Raw genomic sequence first — 21,056 nt, forward strand, 5'->3', positions numbered from 1 at the left:
GGAGAGAAAGAGCAAAAGAAAGGGATGGAGAGAGACAGCAAACGAAAGGGGAAAGAGACAGAGCAAAAGAGAGGGGGGAGAGAGAGAGTGCAAAAGAGGGGGGGGAGAGAGCGCAAAAGAGAGGGGGAGAGAGAGAGTGCAAAAGAGAGGGGGGAGAGAGAGCGCAAAAGAGAGGGGGAGAGAGAGAGCGCAAAAGAGAGGGGGAGAGAGAGCGCAAAAGAGAGGGGGAGAGAGAGCGCAAAAGAGAGGGGGGGAGAGAGAGCGCAAAAGAGAAGGGAGAGAGAGAGCAAAAGAGAGGGGAGAGAGAGCAAAAGAGAGGGGGGAGAGAGAGCAAAAGAGAGGGGGAGAGAGAGAGCAAAAGAGAGGGATGGAGAGAAAGAGCAAAAGAAAGGGATGGAGAGAGACAGCAAACGAAAGGGGAAAGAGACAGAGCAAAAGAGAGGGGGGAGAGAGACAGCAAACGAAAGGGGAAAGAGACAGAGCAAAAGAGAGGGGGGAGAGAGAGAGTGCAAAAGAGGGGGAGAGAGAGCGCAAAAGAGAGGGGGAGAGAGAGCGCAAAAGAGAGGGGGAAGAGAGCACAAAAGAGAGGGGGGAGAGAGAGAGCGCAAAAGAGAGGGGGAGAGAGAGAGCGCAAAAGAGAGGGGGAGAGAGAGAGCGCAAAAGAGAGGGGGAGAGAGAGCGCAAAAGAGAGGGGGAGAGAGAGCGCAAAAGAGAGGGGGAAGAGAGCACAAAAGAGAGGGGGAGAGAGAGAGCGCAAAAGAGAGGGGGAGAGAGAGAGCGCAAAAGAGAGGGGGAGAGAGAGAGCGCAAAAGAGAAGGGAGAGAGAGAGCAAAAGAGAGGGGGAGAGAGAGAGCAAAAGAGAGGGATGGAGAGAAAGAGCAAAATAAAGTGATGGAGAGAGAGAGCAAACGAAAGGGGAAAGAGACAGAGCAAAAGAGAGGGGGGAGAGAGAGCGCAAAAGAGAGGGGGAGAGAGAGCGCAAAAGAGAGGGGGGAGAGAGAACGCAAAAGAGAGGGGGGAGAGAGAGCGCAAAAGAGAGGGGGAGAGAGCGCAAAAGAAAGGGGGGAGAGAGAGCACAAAAGAGAGGGGGAGAGAGAGAGCACAAAAGAGAGGGGGGAGAGAGCGCAAAAGAGAGGGGGAGAGAGAGAGCGCAAAAGAGAGGGGGAGAGAGAGCGCAAAAGAGAGGGGGGAGAGAGAGCGCAAAAGAGAGGTGGGAGAGAGCGCAAAAGAGAGGGGGGGAGAGAGCGCAAAAGAAAGGGGGGAGAGAGAGCACAAAAGAGAGGGGGAGAGAGAGAGCACAAAAGAGAGGGGGGAGAGAGAGCACAAAAGAGAGGGGGAGAGAGAGAGAGAGCGCAAAATAGAGGGGGGAGAGAGAGAGCACAAAAGAGAGGGGGGAGAGAGCACAAAAGAGAGGAGGGAGAGAGAGAGCACAAAAGAAAGGGGGAGAGAGAGAGCGCAAAAGAGAGGGGGGAAAGAGCGCAAAAGAGAGGGGGAGAGAGAGAGCGCAAAAGAGAGGGGGGAGAGAGAGAGCGCAAAAGAGGGGGGAGAGAGAGCAAAAGAGAGGGGGAAGAGAAAGCAAACGAGAGGGTGGAGAGAGGGAGCAAAAGAGAGGGGAAAGAGCAAACGAAAGGGTAGGGAGAGCAAAAGAGAGAGAGAGCAAAAGAGAGGTGGAGAGAGAGCGCAAAAGAGAGGGGGAGAGAGCACAAAAGAGAGGGGGAAGAGAGAGCACAAGAGAGGGGAGAGAGAGAGAGAGAGCAAAAGAGAGGGGGAGGGAGAGACAGCAAGGGGTGGGACCGCTGTACTGCAAAAAATGGCCAGTGTAAACGGGCTTTAGGACTAGTGTATATATATATATATATATATATATATTATATGTGTTTGTGTGTGTATATATATATATATATATATATATATACATATATATATATATATATATATAGTTTTATGTTTATGCAGCACAACCACTGTCTGATTTGCTATGTAGTACTACCGTTGTCTGATTTGCTATGTAGCACTACCGTTGTCTGATTTGCTATGCAGCACTACCACTGTCCGATTTGTTATGCAGCACAACCACTGTCCGATTTGCTATGCAGCACTACCACTGTCTGATTTGCTATGCAGCATAACCACTGTTTGATTTGTTATGCAGCACAACCACTGCTTCATTTGCTATGCAGCACTACCACTGTCTGATTTGCTATTCAGCATTACCACTGCCTGATTTGCTATGCAGCACAGCCACTGCCTGATTTGCTATGCTGCACTACCACTGCTTGATTTGCTGTGCTGCACTACCACTGCTTGATTTGCTATGCAGCACTACCACTGTCTGATTTGCTATGCAGCATAACCACTGTTTGATTTGTTATGCAGCACAACCACTGCTTCATTTGCTATGCAGCACTACCACTGTCTGATTTGCTATTCAGCACTACCACTGCCTGATTTGCTATGCAGCACAGCCACTGCCTGATTTGCTATGCTGCACTACCACTGCTTGATTTGCTGTGCTGCACTACCACTGCTTGATTTGCTGTGCTGCACTACCACTGCCTGATTTGCTATACTGCACTACCACTGCTTGATTTGCTGTGCTGCACTACCACTGTCTGATTTGCTATGCTGCACTCCAAAAAGAAAAAAGGATGACTCCTCTGTAGTTAAAATCCAAAATTTATTAATACAGGATCAGACAAAAAAGACCACAACGTTTCGGGGTCAATACCCCTTAGTCATGTCATCATAACCACTGTTTGATTTGTTATGCAGCACAACCACTGCTTCATTTGCTATGCAGCACTACCACTGTCTGATTTGCTATTCAGCATTACCACTGCCTGATTTGCTATGCAGCACAGCCACTGCCTGATTTGCTATGCTGCACTACCACTGCTTGATTTGCTGTGCTGCACTACCACTGCTTGATTTGCTATGCAGCACTACCACTGTCTGATTTGCTATGCAGCATAACCACTGTTTGATTTGTTATGCAGCACAACCACTGCTTCATTTGCTATGCAGCACTACCACTGTCTGATTTGCTATTCAGCACTACCACTGCCTGATTTGCTATGCAGCACAGCCACTGCCTGATTTGCTATGCTGCACTACCACTGCTTGATTTGCTGTGCTGCACTACCACTGCTTGATTTGCTGTGCTGCACTACCACTGCCTGATTTGCTATACTGCACTACCACTGCTTGATTTGCTGTGCTGCACTACCACTGTCTGATTTGCTATGCTGCACTCCAAAAAGAAAAAAGGATGACTCCTCTGTAGTTAAAATCCAAAATTTATTAATACAGGATCAGACAAAAAAGACCACAACGTTTCGGGGTCAATACCCCTTAGTCATGTCATCATCACCACTGTCTGATTTGCTATGCTGCACTACCAATGTCTGTTTGCTATGCAGCACTACTACTGTTTGATTTGTTATGCTGCACTACCACTGTCTGATTTGAATTTAGCCACCAATCAGCAAGCACTGCCCAGGTTCTGAACCAAAAAAGCCAGCTCCTAAGCTTACATTCCTGCCTTTTAAATACAGATACCAAGAGAATGAAGAGATAATAGGAGTTAATTAGAAAGTTGCTTAAAATGTGGTGCTCTTTCTGAATCATGATAGAAAAAAATTAGGTTTTATATCTATTTAACTAGCAATGTGGATGGTATGTAACCGGGGGGGGGGGGAGGCAAAATGTATCCTCGCCTGTTTGGCCAAAAATCCTAGCACCGGCCCTGAGGCCCTGATAGCAATGTTATATAATACTGCAAACACAGCTGCCATAGTATGCTAAAAACAAATGCATGCTCCTAAGATTCTGTCAGCCTGCCTAGGTGTATTCTTCAACAAATAATAACTAGAGAGCAAAGCAAATTAGATAAAGAAGTAAATTGGAAAGTTATGTAAAATGACATGCTCTATCCCAATCACAAATGTTTAATCTTGACTTTACTGTCCCTTTAAGATGGGGAGTCTCCTAGCAATATCCCTTTTTTTCCTTTTCTTTTCTCTTTTTTCCCCTCCTTTTCTTCTTATCCCAGTCCACAGCGCACATTAAATATCTTTATGTCTGTTACATATTCCCATTCTGGACAAATTTTAGTCTTATTGGAATTCTAAAAAAGCCCTCCCACTACGCCATCAATAGATTAATACTAGGGTTGCACCGATACCGATACTAGTATCGGTATCGGTACCGATACCAAGTATTTGCATGAGTATTTGTACTTGTGCAAATGCACCGATACTTAAACTGATACCTCCACTTCCTACCCATATGCTATCTTGTGGCTTTTTTCAAACTGCATGTTCCCATTTCATTTTAAGCTGAAGTGGAGACTAAACTAACAATTGTTTACTACTGTTCTGCCAATACAAATTGCTGTTATTTGTATTATTGTAGGAGAGAACACTGTACCTTGTTCAGTCAAACCCCTGAAGTACTGGTCAGTTAATAAACTGAGATTTCCAGCTCTGGCTAAAATGGTCCAAAAATATCTTTCTGCCCCATGCAGTAGTGTGGAAAGTGAAAGACTGTTCAACTTAGAGGCAAACCTCCTTACTGATAGCAAAAACAGACTTATAGCTGAACATGCAGAGAGGCTTCTTCAGTTAGGGGAGGAGCTATATAGACAGCTCTGCTGTGGGTGATCCTGTTGCAGCTTCCTGTTGGGAAGGAGAATATCCCACAAGTAATGGATGATCCGTGGACTGGATACACCTTACAAAAGAAAAGAACTTGCCACTAACTTTTGAAAAATTATTCAAATTGCTAAATTGCCTTTTTTTACTGCTAGTTCTCATCTTGCACAATGATATTCAAAACATACTGTACTCTGAGGAACATCCATAGGTTAGCTTATATAATTTGCAGGAAGAGTACTCATGGCAAAAATTAAGTTAATTCCAATGAGCACTCATCCTGCAATTATAGGACTAGATTTAGATTACATTTAATTGGTAAGCTTTATCAATGCTTTGTTCACATTTCCAACTTCATAGACTTTAGCATAGCATTGGTAAAACTTACCAGTCAAATGTAATTTAGCTCATAGTGTTGTTCCCCATGATTAAACAGTGCACTGTTCTATTTTTACTAATTTTCTATTTTTTACTGTATTGCACTTTTGGTTGGTTGTGATTTTATATTTCTTATTTGTTGTTATTATTAATATATTTTATTGTAATATTTTTATTTATAAACATGTTCTGTGAACTTTATGACAAATAAAACTGTTTTATTATTTCATAATGTATTTTAAGTTACAGTCCTTCATAATTATAAAGATGGAATCTTAAATAATTAGTCTGTATTGTGCTTGGTAACTGTCACATGACATAAAAAAAAAAAAGTATCGGTAATTGGTATCGGCGAGTATTTGAAAACAAGTATTGGTACTTGTACTCGGTCTTAAAAAAATGGCATCAGTGCAACCCTAATTAATACCCCTTTATTTTAAAGATTTTTTTTCATCTAAATAGGGGGATTTGATGTCCTTACAACTGTCACATGATCATCAGGCATTTTTGCAATTTTTTGATATTTCTGCAAACTAAAGCAAATGAAAGTGCAGAATCTCCTGCAAACAGTATATGGCTTGTTTGGATAATTTGCAAAGAATGTGCTGAAACTGATGTTTAATGCAATGAGTTTAAATGTCAGCATGGCAACATGGAATCCATAAAGGGATTAAAAAAAGTATTTGTACTATTGATGGTTGTAGTAGGGATACCTTTCAGTATAACTGGTATAAATAGTTTTTATTATTATTTTTAGGAGAAGAGCACTTAAAGGGACACTGAACCCAAAAATGTTGTTTTGTAATTCAGAAAGAGCATGCAATTTTAAGCAACTTTCTAATTTACTCCTATTATCCATTTTTACTTTGTACTCTTGCTATCTTTATTTGAAAAAGAAGGCATCTATGCTTTTTTGGGGTTCAGTACTCTGGACAGCAATTTTTTATTGGTGGATGAATTTATCCACCAATCAGCAAGGACAACCCAGGTTGTTCACCAAAAATGGGCCGGCATCTAAACTTACATTCTTGCATTTTAAATAAAGATACCAAGAGAATGAAGAAAATTTGATAATAGGAGTAAATTAGAAAGTTGCTTAAAATGTCATGCTCAATCTGAATCATGAAAGAAAAAATTTGGGTACAGTGTCCCTTTAAAGTGAAGGTAAACTTTGATGAATGAAAGCCTGTTTTTTAAAAAATACTATTAAAAACAGGGGCACTTTCATTCATCAAAGTTTACGAAGCAGCCATTTTGATTAAAAACTTACCTCTCTTCTTTGCACTGCCAGAGCAGCTTCCCCAACCCGGAAATCCTCTCTTCACACGTCATCAATGACTAAATCAGCTTCCTCCAATCAAGGCTTTCCCCCCAGGGTAGTCATTGCCTGAGGCCATGCCGTGATTGGAGGAAGCTGGATTAGTCATTGATGACATGTGAAGAGAGGATCTCCGGGTCGGGAAGCTGCTCTGGCTGTGAAAAGAAGAAAGATACGTTTTTAATCATAACGGCTGCCTTCTAAACTTTGATGAATGAAATGCCCCTGTTTTTAATAGTATTTTAAAAAAACGGGCTTTCATTCATCAAAGTTTACCTTCACTTTAAGTTTATACTTGTATGTTTAAAATTATTTTAAAAAAACTAGTATGCTTAATGAAAAAATGAGAACTATAACCACTTTGCTTTTTGCAGATGTAGTAATAGGTGCTTTAATGGACATGGAACACAAATATTTTCTTTCATGATTCACACAGAGCATGCAATTCTAAACAGCTTTCCTTCTATTATCTAACGTGTTTTGTTCTCTTGGTATCCTTTGTTGAAAAGCATACCTAGGTAGGATCAGGAGCACCAATGCACTACTGGGAGAAAGCTGCTGATTGGGGGCTATACATATATGCCATTGGTTTGCTGAATGTGTTTAGCTAGCTCTCAGTAGTGCATTGCGGCACATTAAACAAAAGATACCAAGAGAATTAAGCAAATTTGATAATAGAAGTAGACTGGAAACTTTTTAAAATTGCATATTCTATCATGAAATAAACTGGGCTTTATGTCCCTTTAACTTGACAAATGCTATCTAATACTCACCATAAGCTGGCTCTGTTGTGCCTCTTGCTTTGAGAAGCTAGAATGCTTTGTTTCTTCCCAATTCTGGGCTCTCCTCCCCACTGGTCTGTACTCTGCTCCTCCCCGATCACTATAGCAGAATGAGGTCTCGGAGAGGTTGGGGTATGTGGGGAAGTCATCCCCTCAAAGAGAAAATACTCTGCATTGCTGTAACTGCCAGGCACACAGGACAGGCTTGCAGGGCGGCGTCTGGGTAGAGATACAAATAATTGCACAATGTAGAGAAATGATACAGGGATTTTCAGTTACTACATCACTAAATAATCAGCACCTATAAGTCACTGCACTACAGGACCGAACATTAAAGGGACAGTCAACACCCGACACAACAATCCCATACCTTAGATCCACAAAAAAAGATGCGCCTGCACCGCATCCCATGTTCAATACCACTAATGTTATATGTGTAATCGTCCAAAACACATACAGTTTTATCCTGTAGATATGGCTGCCAAACTCCTCCCCCTCCGTCCCCTTCTTTATTGAATTCCATGCTCGTTCACGGTGATGCTGTTCCTTTGCTAATGCGCATAAAATTATAAATTATGTCTGCTCGCAAGCAGAAATAGAAAGTGCAGCTGCAAATCACTGTGAACACGTGTAAAGAATCCAACCGAGGATTGGATTCTAATTGGCGGATGCCTTTAAAATGAAACTTACTAAGTAACAGTGGGGGGAGTTTGGCGGCCATATCTACAGGAGAAAATTGTATGTGCTTTAGATGATTACACATATAACATTAGAGGTATTGAACATGGGATGCGGTGCAGGCGCATCTTCTTTTGTGGATCTAAGGTACGGGATTAAGTTGTGTCGGTTGTTGACTGTCCCTTTAAGACAAATAAGACAGGGCTCAAAGAGCACTAATATGCAATTTATACTTTTATACTTTTAAATGGACATTAAAACCATTGAGATTTTAATATAAATCGCTAGATTACAAGTGAGGCACAAACGGTTTTGAGCAAGCGATATTGGCCTAGATTTGGAGTTTTGCGTTAGAAGGGGTGCGTTAGCTACGCGTGCTTTTTTCTGGCCGCACCTTTTAAATACCGCTGGTATTTAGAGTTCACAGAAGGGCTGCGTTAGGCTCCAAAAAGGGAGCGTATAGCATAATTTACCGCCACTGCAACTCTCAATACCAGCGGTGCTTACGGACGCGGCCAGCTTCAAAAACGTGCTCGTGCACGATTCCCCCATAGAAAACAATGGGGCATTTTGAGCCGAAAAAAAACCTAACACCTGCAAAAAAGCAGCGTTCAGCTCCTAACGCAGCCCCATTGTTTCCTATGGGGAAACACTTCCTATGTCTGCACCTAACACCCTAACATGTACCCCGAGTCTAAACACCCCTAACCTTACACTTATTAACCCCTAATCTGCCGCCCCCGCTATCGCTGACACCTGAATATTTTTTTTAACCCCTAATCTGCCGCTCCGTACACCGCCGCAACCTACGTTATCCCTATGAACCCCTAATCTGCTGCCCCTAACACCACCGACCCCTATATTATATTTATTAACCCCTAATCTGCCGCCCCCAACGTCGCCTCCACCTACCTACAATTATTAACCCCTAATCTGCCGACCGGACCGCACCGCTACTATAATAAATGTATTAACCCCTAATCCGCCTCAATAACCCTATAAGAAATATTATTAACCCCTAATCTGTCCTCCCTAACATCGCCGACACCTAACTTCAATTATTAACCCCTAATCTGCCAACTGGACCTCACCGCTACTATAATATATGTATTAACCCCTAAAGCTATGTCTAACCCTAACACTAACACCCCCCTAAGTTAAATATAATTTAAATCTAACGAAATAAATTAACTCTTATTAAATAAATTATTCCTATTTAAAGCTAAATACTTACCTGTAAAATAAACCCTAATATAGCTACAATATAAATAATAATTACATTGTAGCTATTGTAGGATTTATATTTATTTTACAGGCAACTTTGTATTTATTTTAATCAGGTACAATAGCTATTAAATAGTTAATAACTATTTAATAGCTACCTAGTTAAAATAATTACAAAATTACCTGTAAAATAAATCCTAACCTAAGTTACAATTAAACCTAACACTACACTATCAATAAATTAATTAAATACAATACCTACAAATAAATACAATTAAATAAACTAACTAAAGTACAAAAAATAAAAAAGAACTAAGTTACAAAAAATAAAAAAATATTTACAAACATTAGAAAAACATTACAACAATTTTAAACTAATTACACCTACTCTAAGCCCCCTAATAAAATAACAAAGCCCCCCAAAATAAAAAAATGCCCTACCCTATTCTAAATTAAAAAAGTTCAAAGCTCTTTTACCTTACCAGCCCTGAAAAGGGCCATTTACGGGGCATGCCCCAAATAATTCAGCTCTTTTGCCTGTAAAAAAAACACATACAATACCCCCCCCAACATTACAACCCACCACCCACATACCCCTAATCTAACCCAAACCCCCCTTAAATAAACCTAACACTAAGCCCCTGAAGATCTCCCTACCTTGTCTTCACCACACCAGGTTCACCGATCGGTCCAGAAGAGCCTCCGATGTCTTCATCCAAGCCCAAGCGGGGGCTGAAGAGTGACGTCCATCCTCCGGCTGAAGTCTTGATCCAAGCGGCAAATGAAGAAGTCCATCTTCGGGAAGAAATCTTCATCCTATCCGGGCAGAAGAGGACATCCAGACCGGCAAACATCTTCATCCAAGCCACATCTACTATGTTCTTCCATCCGATGACGAGCGGCTGATCTTGAAGACCTCCGGCGCGGATCCATCCTCTTCGTTCGACGTCCAACTGAAGAATGAAGGTTCCTTTAAGGGACGTCATCCAAGATGGCGTCCCTCGAATTCCGATTGGCTGATAGGATTCTATCAGCCAATCGGAATTAAGGTAGGAAAATTCTGATTGGCTGATGGAATCAGCCAATCAGATTCAAGTTCAATCCGATTGGCTGATTGGATCAGCCAATCAGATTGAGCTAGCATTCTATTGGCTGTTCCGATCAGCCAATAGAATGCGAGCTCAATCTGATTGGCTGATCCAATCAAGAAGAAGAAGTCCATCTTCGGGAAGAAATCTTCATCCTATCCGGGCAGAAAAGGACATCCGGACCGGCAAACATCTTCATCCAAGCCGCATCTTCTATGTTCTTCCATCCGATGACGAGCGGCTGATCTTGAAGACCTCCGGCGCGGATCCATCCTCTTCGTTCGACGTCCAACTGAAGAATGAAGGTTCCTTTAAGGGACGTCATCCAAGATGGCGTCCCTCGAATTCCGATTGGCTGATAGGATTCTATCAGCCAATCGGAATTAAGGTAGGAAAATTCTGATTGGCTGATGGAATCAGCCAATCAGATTCAAGTTCAATCCGATTGGCTGATTGGATCAGCCAATCAGATTGAGCTCGCATTCTATTGGCTGTTCCGATCAACCAATAGAATGCAAGCTCAATCTGATTGGCTCACTTCAGCCAAGACTCTAAATACCGGAGTTAGAAAGATCCCATTGAAAAGATAGGCTACACAATTGGCGTAGGGGGATCTGCGGTATGGAAAAGTCGCGGCTGCAAAGTGAGCGTTAGACCCTTTAATGACTGACTCCAAATACCAGCGGGCGGTAAAAACCAGCGTTAGGAGCCTCTAACGCTGGTTTTGACGGCTAACGCAAAACTCCAAATCTAGGCGATTGTCTTTTCCCAAGCATTTTTAATTGCGCTGATATTACAAGTGAAGTAAAAACGCAATATCGCTAGCTCAATCTTGATTTACGCTAGAATCCTTACCTTGATCTCAGAGCTGTGATTAACTGTTTTCCGAAATTAAAAAGACAACATAAGAACACAGAAGCGCCACATGGCCCAATATTGTTGGATACAAATGATAGTAATAGATTGAGAAAATACACTCACAATAGCGGTGAGGCACCCCTGATGGTGCAGAAGGAGCGGTCTGTGGTCAATAGCAGTCACCCAGAAGACTGTACACTCATAATAACACTGTCTGATAAAATTGTTCACAAAAAATATTGTATAAAAAAGTTATAAAGGCTCAAAGAAAAAAAAAGTCGCTGAAGGGCTTTAACATTGAGATACATATACTTACCTAAAGATGTATATGTATGTGTATGTATGTGTGTGTATATATATATATATATATATATATATAGTTCAAAAAAGAGAGTGCATTCACCAGGTATTTTTGGAAAGTTTAATATGCAGCAGTGAACTGCATATTAAACTTTGTAAAAAGACCCGGTGAGTGCACTCTCTTTTCTGAACTGTGTGCTAATTTCTGTTGCACCCTGGGCACCAATAGTCATCTGGAGTGCTTATCTGTATAATTTTATATATATATATATATATATATATATATATATATATACCCCAAGTCAGATAGGAATGGCACACACCAACAATAGGCAACTTCCTGGAGCTTTACCAATCAGTAATGTTTGTTTCCAAATGTATCAAAGATCCGGACGCAATCCTTTAAATACAAAGCAGCCATACACAGGTAGATAGGTTTCCAAATAGCCTTTAATCCTTATGGTGAAACGAAGTTGGCCTGAAGGATATATATATATATATATATATATATATATATATATATATATACATACAGTATATATATATATATATATATGTCTATATATGTATTATATGTATATATGTATTTACAGACATATGTTGAAACAATGGTTCCCTTATCTAATCTCTTCTGCTGTGAACAATTAGTGACAGATACAGTGTTCAAAAAAGGCTGTCTAGCAATGTGAAAATGACTTTAACCGTTATACACACAATGTATAATATTTATTGCAGATGTTGACCAAGTGTTGTCATCCAGGGGCTGCTTTCAGAGAGAATTGTGCCCCCCCCCCCCACACACACTTACCCCTCATCCCTGATGGTCTAGGGCTCCTAAATATTCTGGAGAATATGGGGGTGGGCAGTGACGTCACCAAGCCCAGGTAACCAAGAAGAGCCGGGAGGGCGTATCTAAGGTAGGTGGATGGAGGGGTTGGTATTCAAACCACTCTGTCTCAGCTCCCTTAAGCCCTAGAAACCTACAAGCTACCATATAAAAAAAATAATAATAATAATAATAAACAAAAACACTATCTTAAAAAAAAAAAAGAATATATATATATATATATATAGAAACTTCGGTAGAGAAGAGGCACTCACAGGTCTTAAATAACATACATTTTTATTTCATAAATTCAGTCAACGTTTCGGTCCTCGCAGGGACCTTTGTGCATGTATTACCAATTGTAAAAAAGTTGGCGACCTGCAAACTACAGGATAGAAGTTGTGAGTACTGCATGACCAGAAAAAAATTATTGTAAGCAATCCACTAAAGGAGGCCCAGAGAACAAGGTCACTTGGGACAGCGTATATTAACACACAAGTGGATTGCTTACAATAATTTTTTCTGGTCATGCAGTACTCGCAACTTCTATCCTGTAGCTTGCAGGTCGCCAACTTTTTTACAATTGTTAATACATGCACTTTTATCTACATACACCTCTGGAACCATCCTCCTGCTTTATTTTCATGTCTTGACATGTATCCCTATCTTCTTGTATGCCACACCATTAATACATTATCTATTATGTTCTGTTAAATCTTGGTTATATATAATTTATGTTAGAATACATTGCCAAGTGTTGTGTCCTGATACTTTTGGGAAACCTATTGTTATATCTGTTTCTTTCTGTATCTCCCCTTATAGAACAGTCTTGACAAAGGTCCCTGCGAGGACCGAAACGTTGACTGAATTTATGAAATAAAAATTTGTTATTTAAGACCTGTGAGTGCCTCTTCTCTACCGAAGTTTCTACCTATCTACCATAGAGTGCACCCGGGCATTTCTACGTACAGTGAGTGCTTGGATCCACAAACTTGGATATATATATATATATATATATATATATATATATATATATATATATATATACTGTGTGTATGTATGTATATATATATATATATATATATATCAAGACCCCTTGTTTTAAAGCCCCTAAGCTCCTCTTAAAAATAAAGCCCCTATATAAAAGTGTTAATAGCTAGGTAATCACTGTGGTAATAGTGATCACCTGGTGCGAATAAATGTCAATATTTTTGCATAGAGGGTCATGGAAGCCCCTATGTGTAGATCAACATTAAATAACTATAACAAAAAGCCCTTATTTTATACGTTGATAACCCCTTCTTTTTATTAAAGAGTTTAGGGGGGGACACAATGCTTTTTAAAATTGTAATTAAAAAAAAAATGTTTACACTTTTTGATGCAGGTTTTTACAGATCATGAATGATAAATACATAAAATAATGTTATAGTTGGAATCTGCTGGGTCTCCTGAAAAGAAAAAAAAGCTTCTCACAGAAAAATGGCCTAAATGTGAGCAGCATCTAAAAACAGCAAAACAGCACTGCACAGGGGTGCAAATGGCTCAAAAGTTTTTTCCTCTTTTGTGATTCAGATAGCGCATGCAATTTTAAGCAACTTTCTAATTTACTCCTATTAATTTTTCTTTGTTCTCTTGGTATCTTTATTTGAAAAGCAGGAATGTAAGCTTAGGAGTTGGCCCATTTTTGGTTCAGCACCTGGGTAGTGCTTGCTGATTGGTGACTAAATAGAGATACATACATACACACATGTCTAAAGATGTATATATATATATATGCAGTATATGTATAGATGTGTGAACATATGTAGTTATGTATCAGATATATATATATACTTACTATAATTTTTAGAAGTGAAACTGGGACCACCTGGTGCGGTGCCAGTGGGGGGGTGGTCAGGGGTGTGGTCAAGGGGGCATGGCGATTAACAGTCCTTTTAAAGTAGTAGCTTTTATGTGCGTAATGTTTCTTGGATACTCTACCCATTTCTCAGTCAAACAACAAGTGAATCACACAAATTAAATAGACCGTAACACCACCCCCTAGTGAAAAAGACACCATTACGTTGTCATGGCAACCCATACACAACATGAGCAAATAAATCATTCATCTAAATCTCAGATTCTAAATAATGCCAAACATCAAGCATAATTACCAATTTCATAAAATAGTGAAAAGCATATACATCACACTATTTAATATCTGCAGTGTAGTATGTGCTTTATGTGTCTAATTATGGAACAGAACCGGATACTGATAAGGCATAAATACAACATTGAATAAAATAAGTAAAAAAGAAACACGTTCCTGCTAAAGCTGTTTAAGAGGCTACTCTATACCATAATGCAGGAAGATTACAGCCAAAATACTATTCTGCATGAAGTAAAGCAAGATCCACGCCAAAAATCCTGCCTGTCTGCACTTCCTGGTCATACCCATATGATTCCCCTAAAGGTGTATCACTGGTGATGTCACAAGGGGTCAGGGAGGTTTTACATTTTTAGAAAAATAAACCAAGTAGTACTACAAAATTAAAAAACCCTATGCCGCTCACTCAGCCTGTATTACTAAATGTAAACTTTGAAGAACACTAACATTAAGCTAAGCAGGGCTGTATGTAACAAAGTACCAGCATCCAACTATGCTGGAGAGTCACAGTCCAGTCATTTTGAATAATGTGTCCGGGTTTCAGACGGTCTGAAACCCGGAGGTGGCAACCCTACTGGGACAGAATGAACAACCGGGTGGGACACTGGGACAGCGCCACCAAACAGGGACAATCCCAGTAAAAGTGGGACTTCTTTAATAATAAAAAGTACATAGGATTGTAAAAAGTACATAGGATTGTAAAAAGTACATAGGATTGTAAAATATGAGTTTTGTTCATCATGTTTCTTAAAGGGACATAATACTCATATGCTAAATCACTTAAAACTGATGCAGTATAACAGCTCAGCAGAGTAAGTTCTGTGTAAAAAGTTATACTCAGCTGCTGCCCAGCTGCAGGTAAAAAAAAAAAGAAAAATTAAGAAATTAACAGCAGCTAATCAGCATCAACAGTGCTGAGGTCATGAACTATTGTACTGTGATCTCATGAGATTTCACTTAACTCTCATGAGATTTCATAGTAAACTCTCTTAAACTGAATAGGGAAATAAGATGAGTGTTCACAAAGCTCACTCCCTTAGCTGTCCCTGGACAGACATACTGATTTGCTGCTTAGAAGTCCTTTACAATGGGATGTGGCTACTGAGGAACTTTTGAGGTAAAATATCTTTCTTTTTTACATAAAGATGTTCAGGTGATATTTTCTAGTCAGCTTTTTACAGCTATGCTGCATCACTTTCAAGTGCTTCAACATTTGGGTATTATGGCCCTTTAATTTAGATCTTAAAGTGGTTGGGTTAGGGCACATGAAAACATTGGGTTCTTAAGGAGTGTGATTGAAATATTACATATAAAATATTAATACAAATTATAATAAACTATTAAAAAATAATTAACACACTGTAAAACATATAGATATATTCTATGGATTATTTAGAATATTTCACAGTATGTTTATTATTTTTTAATAATTTATATTAATTGTTAAATAATATTTTATAAGTAATATTTCAATAACGCCTTAAGAATAATACGTTTTCATGTGTGCTAACCTGACCAGGTTAAGATCTAAGATGGGAAACATAATGCGCAAAACACATATTTTACATTCCTATGTTCTTCACATAAAAAATAATGTACTTTTTATTATTACATATATATTTATATGTATATCTGATGCATAAATACATATGTATACACATCTAGACATGAATATATATAGTGCATTGAAGCCCTTTGCAGTTATGTTGCTGAAAACATGTAATTGTATGCAATATTCATATTTAATAATGTGTTTAAGTATTTGCTATAAAAATATTTCACATTCCAATGTTCTTCAAATAGGGGAATATGTTGTAAGTATTTTTAAATATATATTCCTATATATATATATATATATATCCAAAAACACACACATATAAATATATATATATATATATATATATATACTGTATATATATATATATCCAAACACACACACACATATATATATATATATATATATATATATATATATATATATATATAAAATATATATAAAACTCCTCTTCAGGGCTCTGCACTCACTTCTCACAAACAACTGCCCAGGGTGCTTAAAAGAATCATGCAGATAAACTTAACAGAAAGCACTCACCGGGTCTTAACCAGTATATAAATAATACTCTATTCAATCATAAGGTGATGTTTCAGGGAGTTTAACCCCGTCCTAAGACGCGGAGCGGGTCAATCCTGAAGACATCTGGCGTGGAGCAGGCTCTTCGTACGGTCACCGACGTACACTGGATCTTCAATGCAAGGGACGCGATTCAAGATGGTGTGTCCATGCATTCCTATTGGCTGAAAAATTCAAATTAGCCAATAGAATGAGAGCTTCTTAGCAGCCCTAATTCCTATTGACTGATTCAAATTTTTCAGCCAATAGGAATGCAAGGGACGCCATCTTGAATCGCGTCCCTTGCATTGAAGATCCAGTGTACAGCCGCGTCCCTTGCATTGAAGATCCAGTGTACGGCAGCGACCGTATGAAGAGGATGCTCCGTGCCAGATGTCTTCAGGATTGACCCGCTCCTCGCCTCCGGGATCAAGATAGAAGATGCCGCCTGAATGAAGATTGAAGAGGCCGCCTGGATGAAGACTTCTCGCCGCTTGGATCAAGACGTCGCTGCCGGGATGAAGATTTAAGAGGCCGTATGGATGAAGACTTCGCCGGGATGAAGATCGTTCAAGCGGTACTTCAAAAACTGTGGATCGTCAGTGGGTTAGTTTTAGGCTTTTTTAAGGGTTTATTGGGTGGGTTTTATATTTTAGTTTAGGTCTGGGCAGTAAAAGAGCTAAATGCCTTTTTCAGGGCAATGCCCATACAAATGCCCTTTTTAGGGCAATGGGTAGCTTAAGTTTTTTAGATATTTTTTTTTATTTTGTGGGTTGGGGGGTGGGGGTTTGTAAAGTTAGTGGGTCTTAGTAATTTTTTTCACTAAAAAAGATGATATCTTTAGGGCAATGCCCTACAAAAGGCCCTTTTAAGGGCCATTGGTATTTTATTCTAGATTAGGTTTTTTATTTTGGGATGTTTTTTTTTATGGTTTTTAGAATAGGAATATTTTTTTTATTTTTGATAATTTGTTCGTTATTTTGTGTAATGTATATTTTTAGGGGGTGGTGTTTTTTTTTGGAGCAAAATAGCTGTTTATCTCAGGGCAATGCCCCTTTTAAGGGCCCCCCAAAAGGCCCTTTTAAGGGCCCTTGGTAGTTTGGGGGATGGGGGTTTGTATAGTGTTAGGGGGTGTTTGTATTTTTTTTGGAGTAAAAGAGCTGTTTATTTTAGGGCAATGCCCTACAAAAGGCCATTTTAAGGGCCCCCCAAAAGGCCCTTTTAAGGACCCTTGGTAGTTTGGGGGGTGGGGGTTTGTATAGTCTTAGAGGGTGTTTGTATTTTTTTTGGAGCAAAAGAGCTGTTTATCTCAAGGCAATGTCCTACAAAAGGCCCTTTTAAGGCCCCCCCAAAAGGCCCTTTTAAGGGCCCTTGGTAGTTTATTCTAGATTCGCCTTTTTTATTTTGGGGTGTTTTTTTTAAAGGTTAGGGTTACGTTAGAGGTTAATAGTTTAATTTAGGTTGTTGCGATGTGGGGGGCTGGCGGTTTAGGGGTTAATAGTTTTATTTAGTGGTAGTGATGTGGGAGGCCAGAGGTTTAGTGGTTAATAGCTTTATTTAGGTGGCGGTGATATTGGGGGTGCAGCGGATAAGGGGTTAATAACTTTAGTATAGTTGCGGTGATATCGGGAGCGGCAGATTAGGGGTTAATACCATTATTTAGGTGGCGGCCATATTAGGAGCGTCAGATTAGGGGTTAATAACTGTAGGTAGGCGTTGGCAATGTCAGGGGCAGCAGATTAGGGGTGTTTAGACTCAGGGTTTATGTTAGGGTGTTAGGTTTATACGTTAGTTTTATTTTCCCCATAGACATCAATGGGGCTGCGTAACAAAGCTTTTTGTTTCCGCGATCGCAGGTGTTAGCCTTTTTTTTGCCGGCTCTCCCCATTGATGTATATGGGGAAAGCGTGCACAAGCACGTCAAAATACTGCTGCTTTTGTGTGCGGTATCAAAACACTGCTGCTTTTGTGTGCGGTATGGAGCTCAATGCAGCCATATCGCCCGCACAAACCGGGTTTTTTTTAAACTTGTAATGGCAGCGCTATAGGAAATGAAATAACGTAAATTTTGCTGCGTTCGTTAATGTCTCTATAGCGCTCAAAAGTCGTAATCTAGCTGATTGTTAATAAGCAGTAATGGCAGTGTATATGATTTCTTCAGGGGGGGCAAAATGTGTCTTCGCCTGTGATGCCAAAAATCATAGAAACAACCCTGGATATAGCTCTTATTCTTGAGCTCATATTATAAGTTGAAATTAAAATAATATAGCTTGAGTGAAAGCCTCTGGTGGGCTAACATCAGGTGGTCGGATAGCAAGGCTGTGCTAAATCCCTCACCAAATAGACTTCTATGGGTTGCGTTTCAAAATTTATGTCCTGGCTTTTGCTAATAGCGTTAAAAAATAGAATCATTTTGATCTTCGCATAAATTGATATTTTAATTTAAGGAAGGGGTGACTACACCGAAATATCACACAATAAATTTTTGCAAGACTAGAAAATGTAGTGAGTGCAGACTCTCTCTTAAGACCAAACGTAATATTGCAAGAAAACCTGTTATGTGAGGTGCAACAATATTTGTTAGAGCATGTAATTTTAACGCTAGTAAACCTGCATCTCTATGTGCTTAACCTCCCAAAAGTGTTCACATAGTAGAAGTACCGTAGAGTACTGATGGTCCCAAACGGAAACTACTTTGACCCAACTAGCAGCAGGGCTAGTTGCTGTACTTTTACTATCTTTTAACCACGTTGTGGGGGTTAAACACATAGAAGCGCAATGTCCCTAGTCTTAAAATGACATGCTCTAACGATGAAGCGCATGCAATTATTTGAGTATAATGGCTCTTTAATCTCCTGAAGAGTCTGTATGAAAGTATACTCTATACCTCAAGAAATATTAGTCACTAGATTTATCAAGCAAGGATGGGCAGGGGTGTACATATGCTCCCCTTTCCACCCCAGCTCGCCTCTGGTGGGCAGCAAACGGCTGGCGGAATTCAACATTGCACAAAAGCCCTATGTTGTGCTTGCGTGCGATCCTGCCCCCTGCCCGTGCACAGCAAATCACGTGTGGGCAAGAGCTGTCAATCTCTGCGGTCGGATGAGACCGGGGAGATTTAAATTTCACACCTAAGAACTCCACTTGATAAATCCTGACTGCAAGTTCTCTTGTGAGAACCTGCAGTCGTAGGGGAGAAGAAGGCTTGATAAATCAAGCCCTACGTGTAGAATTTTTGACTAAGAAAACAAAATTTTTTGCATTTGTCTACTGCCGACTACAAATGTTCCGGTACCTTGATAGTAAGGAGGTGTGACAGATTACCAGCCTTTATCTGAGCAGACTGTAAGTGTTCCGGATCTGTATTCAGAATTGGTAAGATCAAGTCAAGACAATATTGGATCTTGAAGCTATTGTGACATATTCATCAGTTAAAAAAAAATGATTACAAGAATACCTAAACATTATCCAGATTTTAAAGTTTGCTTTGTTCTTTGTATATTTTTTGCAGGCCAGCATTTTTTTAATTTTTTTTATTAAGGTATATCAAAACATAACAAAATATAACTCACATTTGGCAAATGACACAAGCAGCTTTTTGCAAGTGCTCAGACTATTACATCATAATCTATGTCCACATTATACATCTTTAAAGAACACAAAATCTATAATGACACAATCCTGGTGGGGCTCAAGCTATAGTGGTACTCTTGTAGTAAAACAGTAGTAGAATCTCAAATCATTTTTCTTTTTATATATGTTACAGGATAGTATTATTCAAACAAACAAGAGTTTAAACTAAAATACTCCTTCTATACAGCATGTAACAAGAATCTTTGGTAACCACTGTCTTCTAGGGTTTAAATGCAATAGATGACAATCCAGTTAAAGTTTTCAAAACTTTATTTTCTTCCAAAATAGCAAGGTGACTTTAACAGCAGCATACAGTTTGTTCACAGGTAAGGCAAAATTGTAAGCTTCTCTGCACAAGCTTCCAAAACAGCAAATCAATGTCTGCAGCAATATAAATGTCCTTTACAGAATGTAACAGCAAACAGAAATCCAGCAAAACGTTTAGTACATAATATTTTTCACAACACATCATATTAGGCCTCCTGTCTGGCTGTAATCTAATTTAGCTAGAGAAATGCTTCCCTTTTAAACCATAGGAGCAGTAATCATGAGCCACACCTGAGTGTAATTGTCTTTAACAGCTGTAAGGTATTCACAACTAAAAAACACTAATCACTTCCCTGGGGTTTCTTAGCAAAATGGTAAAGTGAAATGTATTAAACATGGTCTAATATATACTCCCTCTATCACCAAACCAGACTTTCTGTCACACTTCCTCCCCCCCCCAGCTCACACTTGGTGGAGTGAGCGACCATAGACATTAAAGAGTGTACCCTTGAAAAACCATCAGCATTGCCCTGCAAAAGACCTGCTCTGTGCTTAACAATGAAATGAAAAGGCTGCAGACTAAGAAACCATCTAGTCACTCTTGCATTCCTCTCCTTATTCTGACTCCATTTGACTCCATTTGAGAGGAGCATGATCTGCAATCAACCTGAATTTCCTCCCCAACAAATAGTACCGAAGAGACTCCAAATCCCACTTAATAGCTAAACATTCTTTTTCAACAATAGAGTCATTTTTCTCTTGTTGGTTTAATTTTCTACTAAGAAATAATACAGGA

The 21,056-nt window shown here is 39.6% G+C and overlaps 1 protein-coding gene across 1 annotated transcript in view; it reads right to left on the reverse strand.

The window, feature by feature from the left end:
* LOC128660194 (phosphatidylinositol 3,4,5-trisphosphate 5-phosphatase 2) overlaps positions 1-21,056 on the reverse strand; it is a 254,345-nt gene that overhangs the window by 19,278 nt on the left and 214,011 nt on the right. Inside the window, exon 21 of the mRNA XM_053713896.1 lies at positions 7,122-7,349. Within this exon, the coding sequence (XP_053569871.1) occupies positions 7,122-7,349 (228 nt within the window). The remainder of the gene's footprint in view (positions 1-7,121; positions 7,350-21,056) is intronic.

This window comes from Bombina bombina, chromosome 1 (genome assembly GCF_027579735.1).
Source record: "Bombina bombina isolate aBomBom1 chromosome 1, aBomBom1.pri, whole genome shotgun sequence".
In the NCBI taxonomy this organism is placed as follows: domain Eukaryota; kingdom Metazoa; phylum Chordata; class Amphibia; order Anura; family Bombinatoridae; genus Bombina; species Bombina bombina.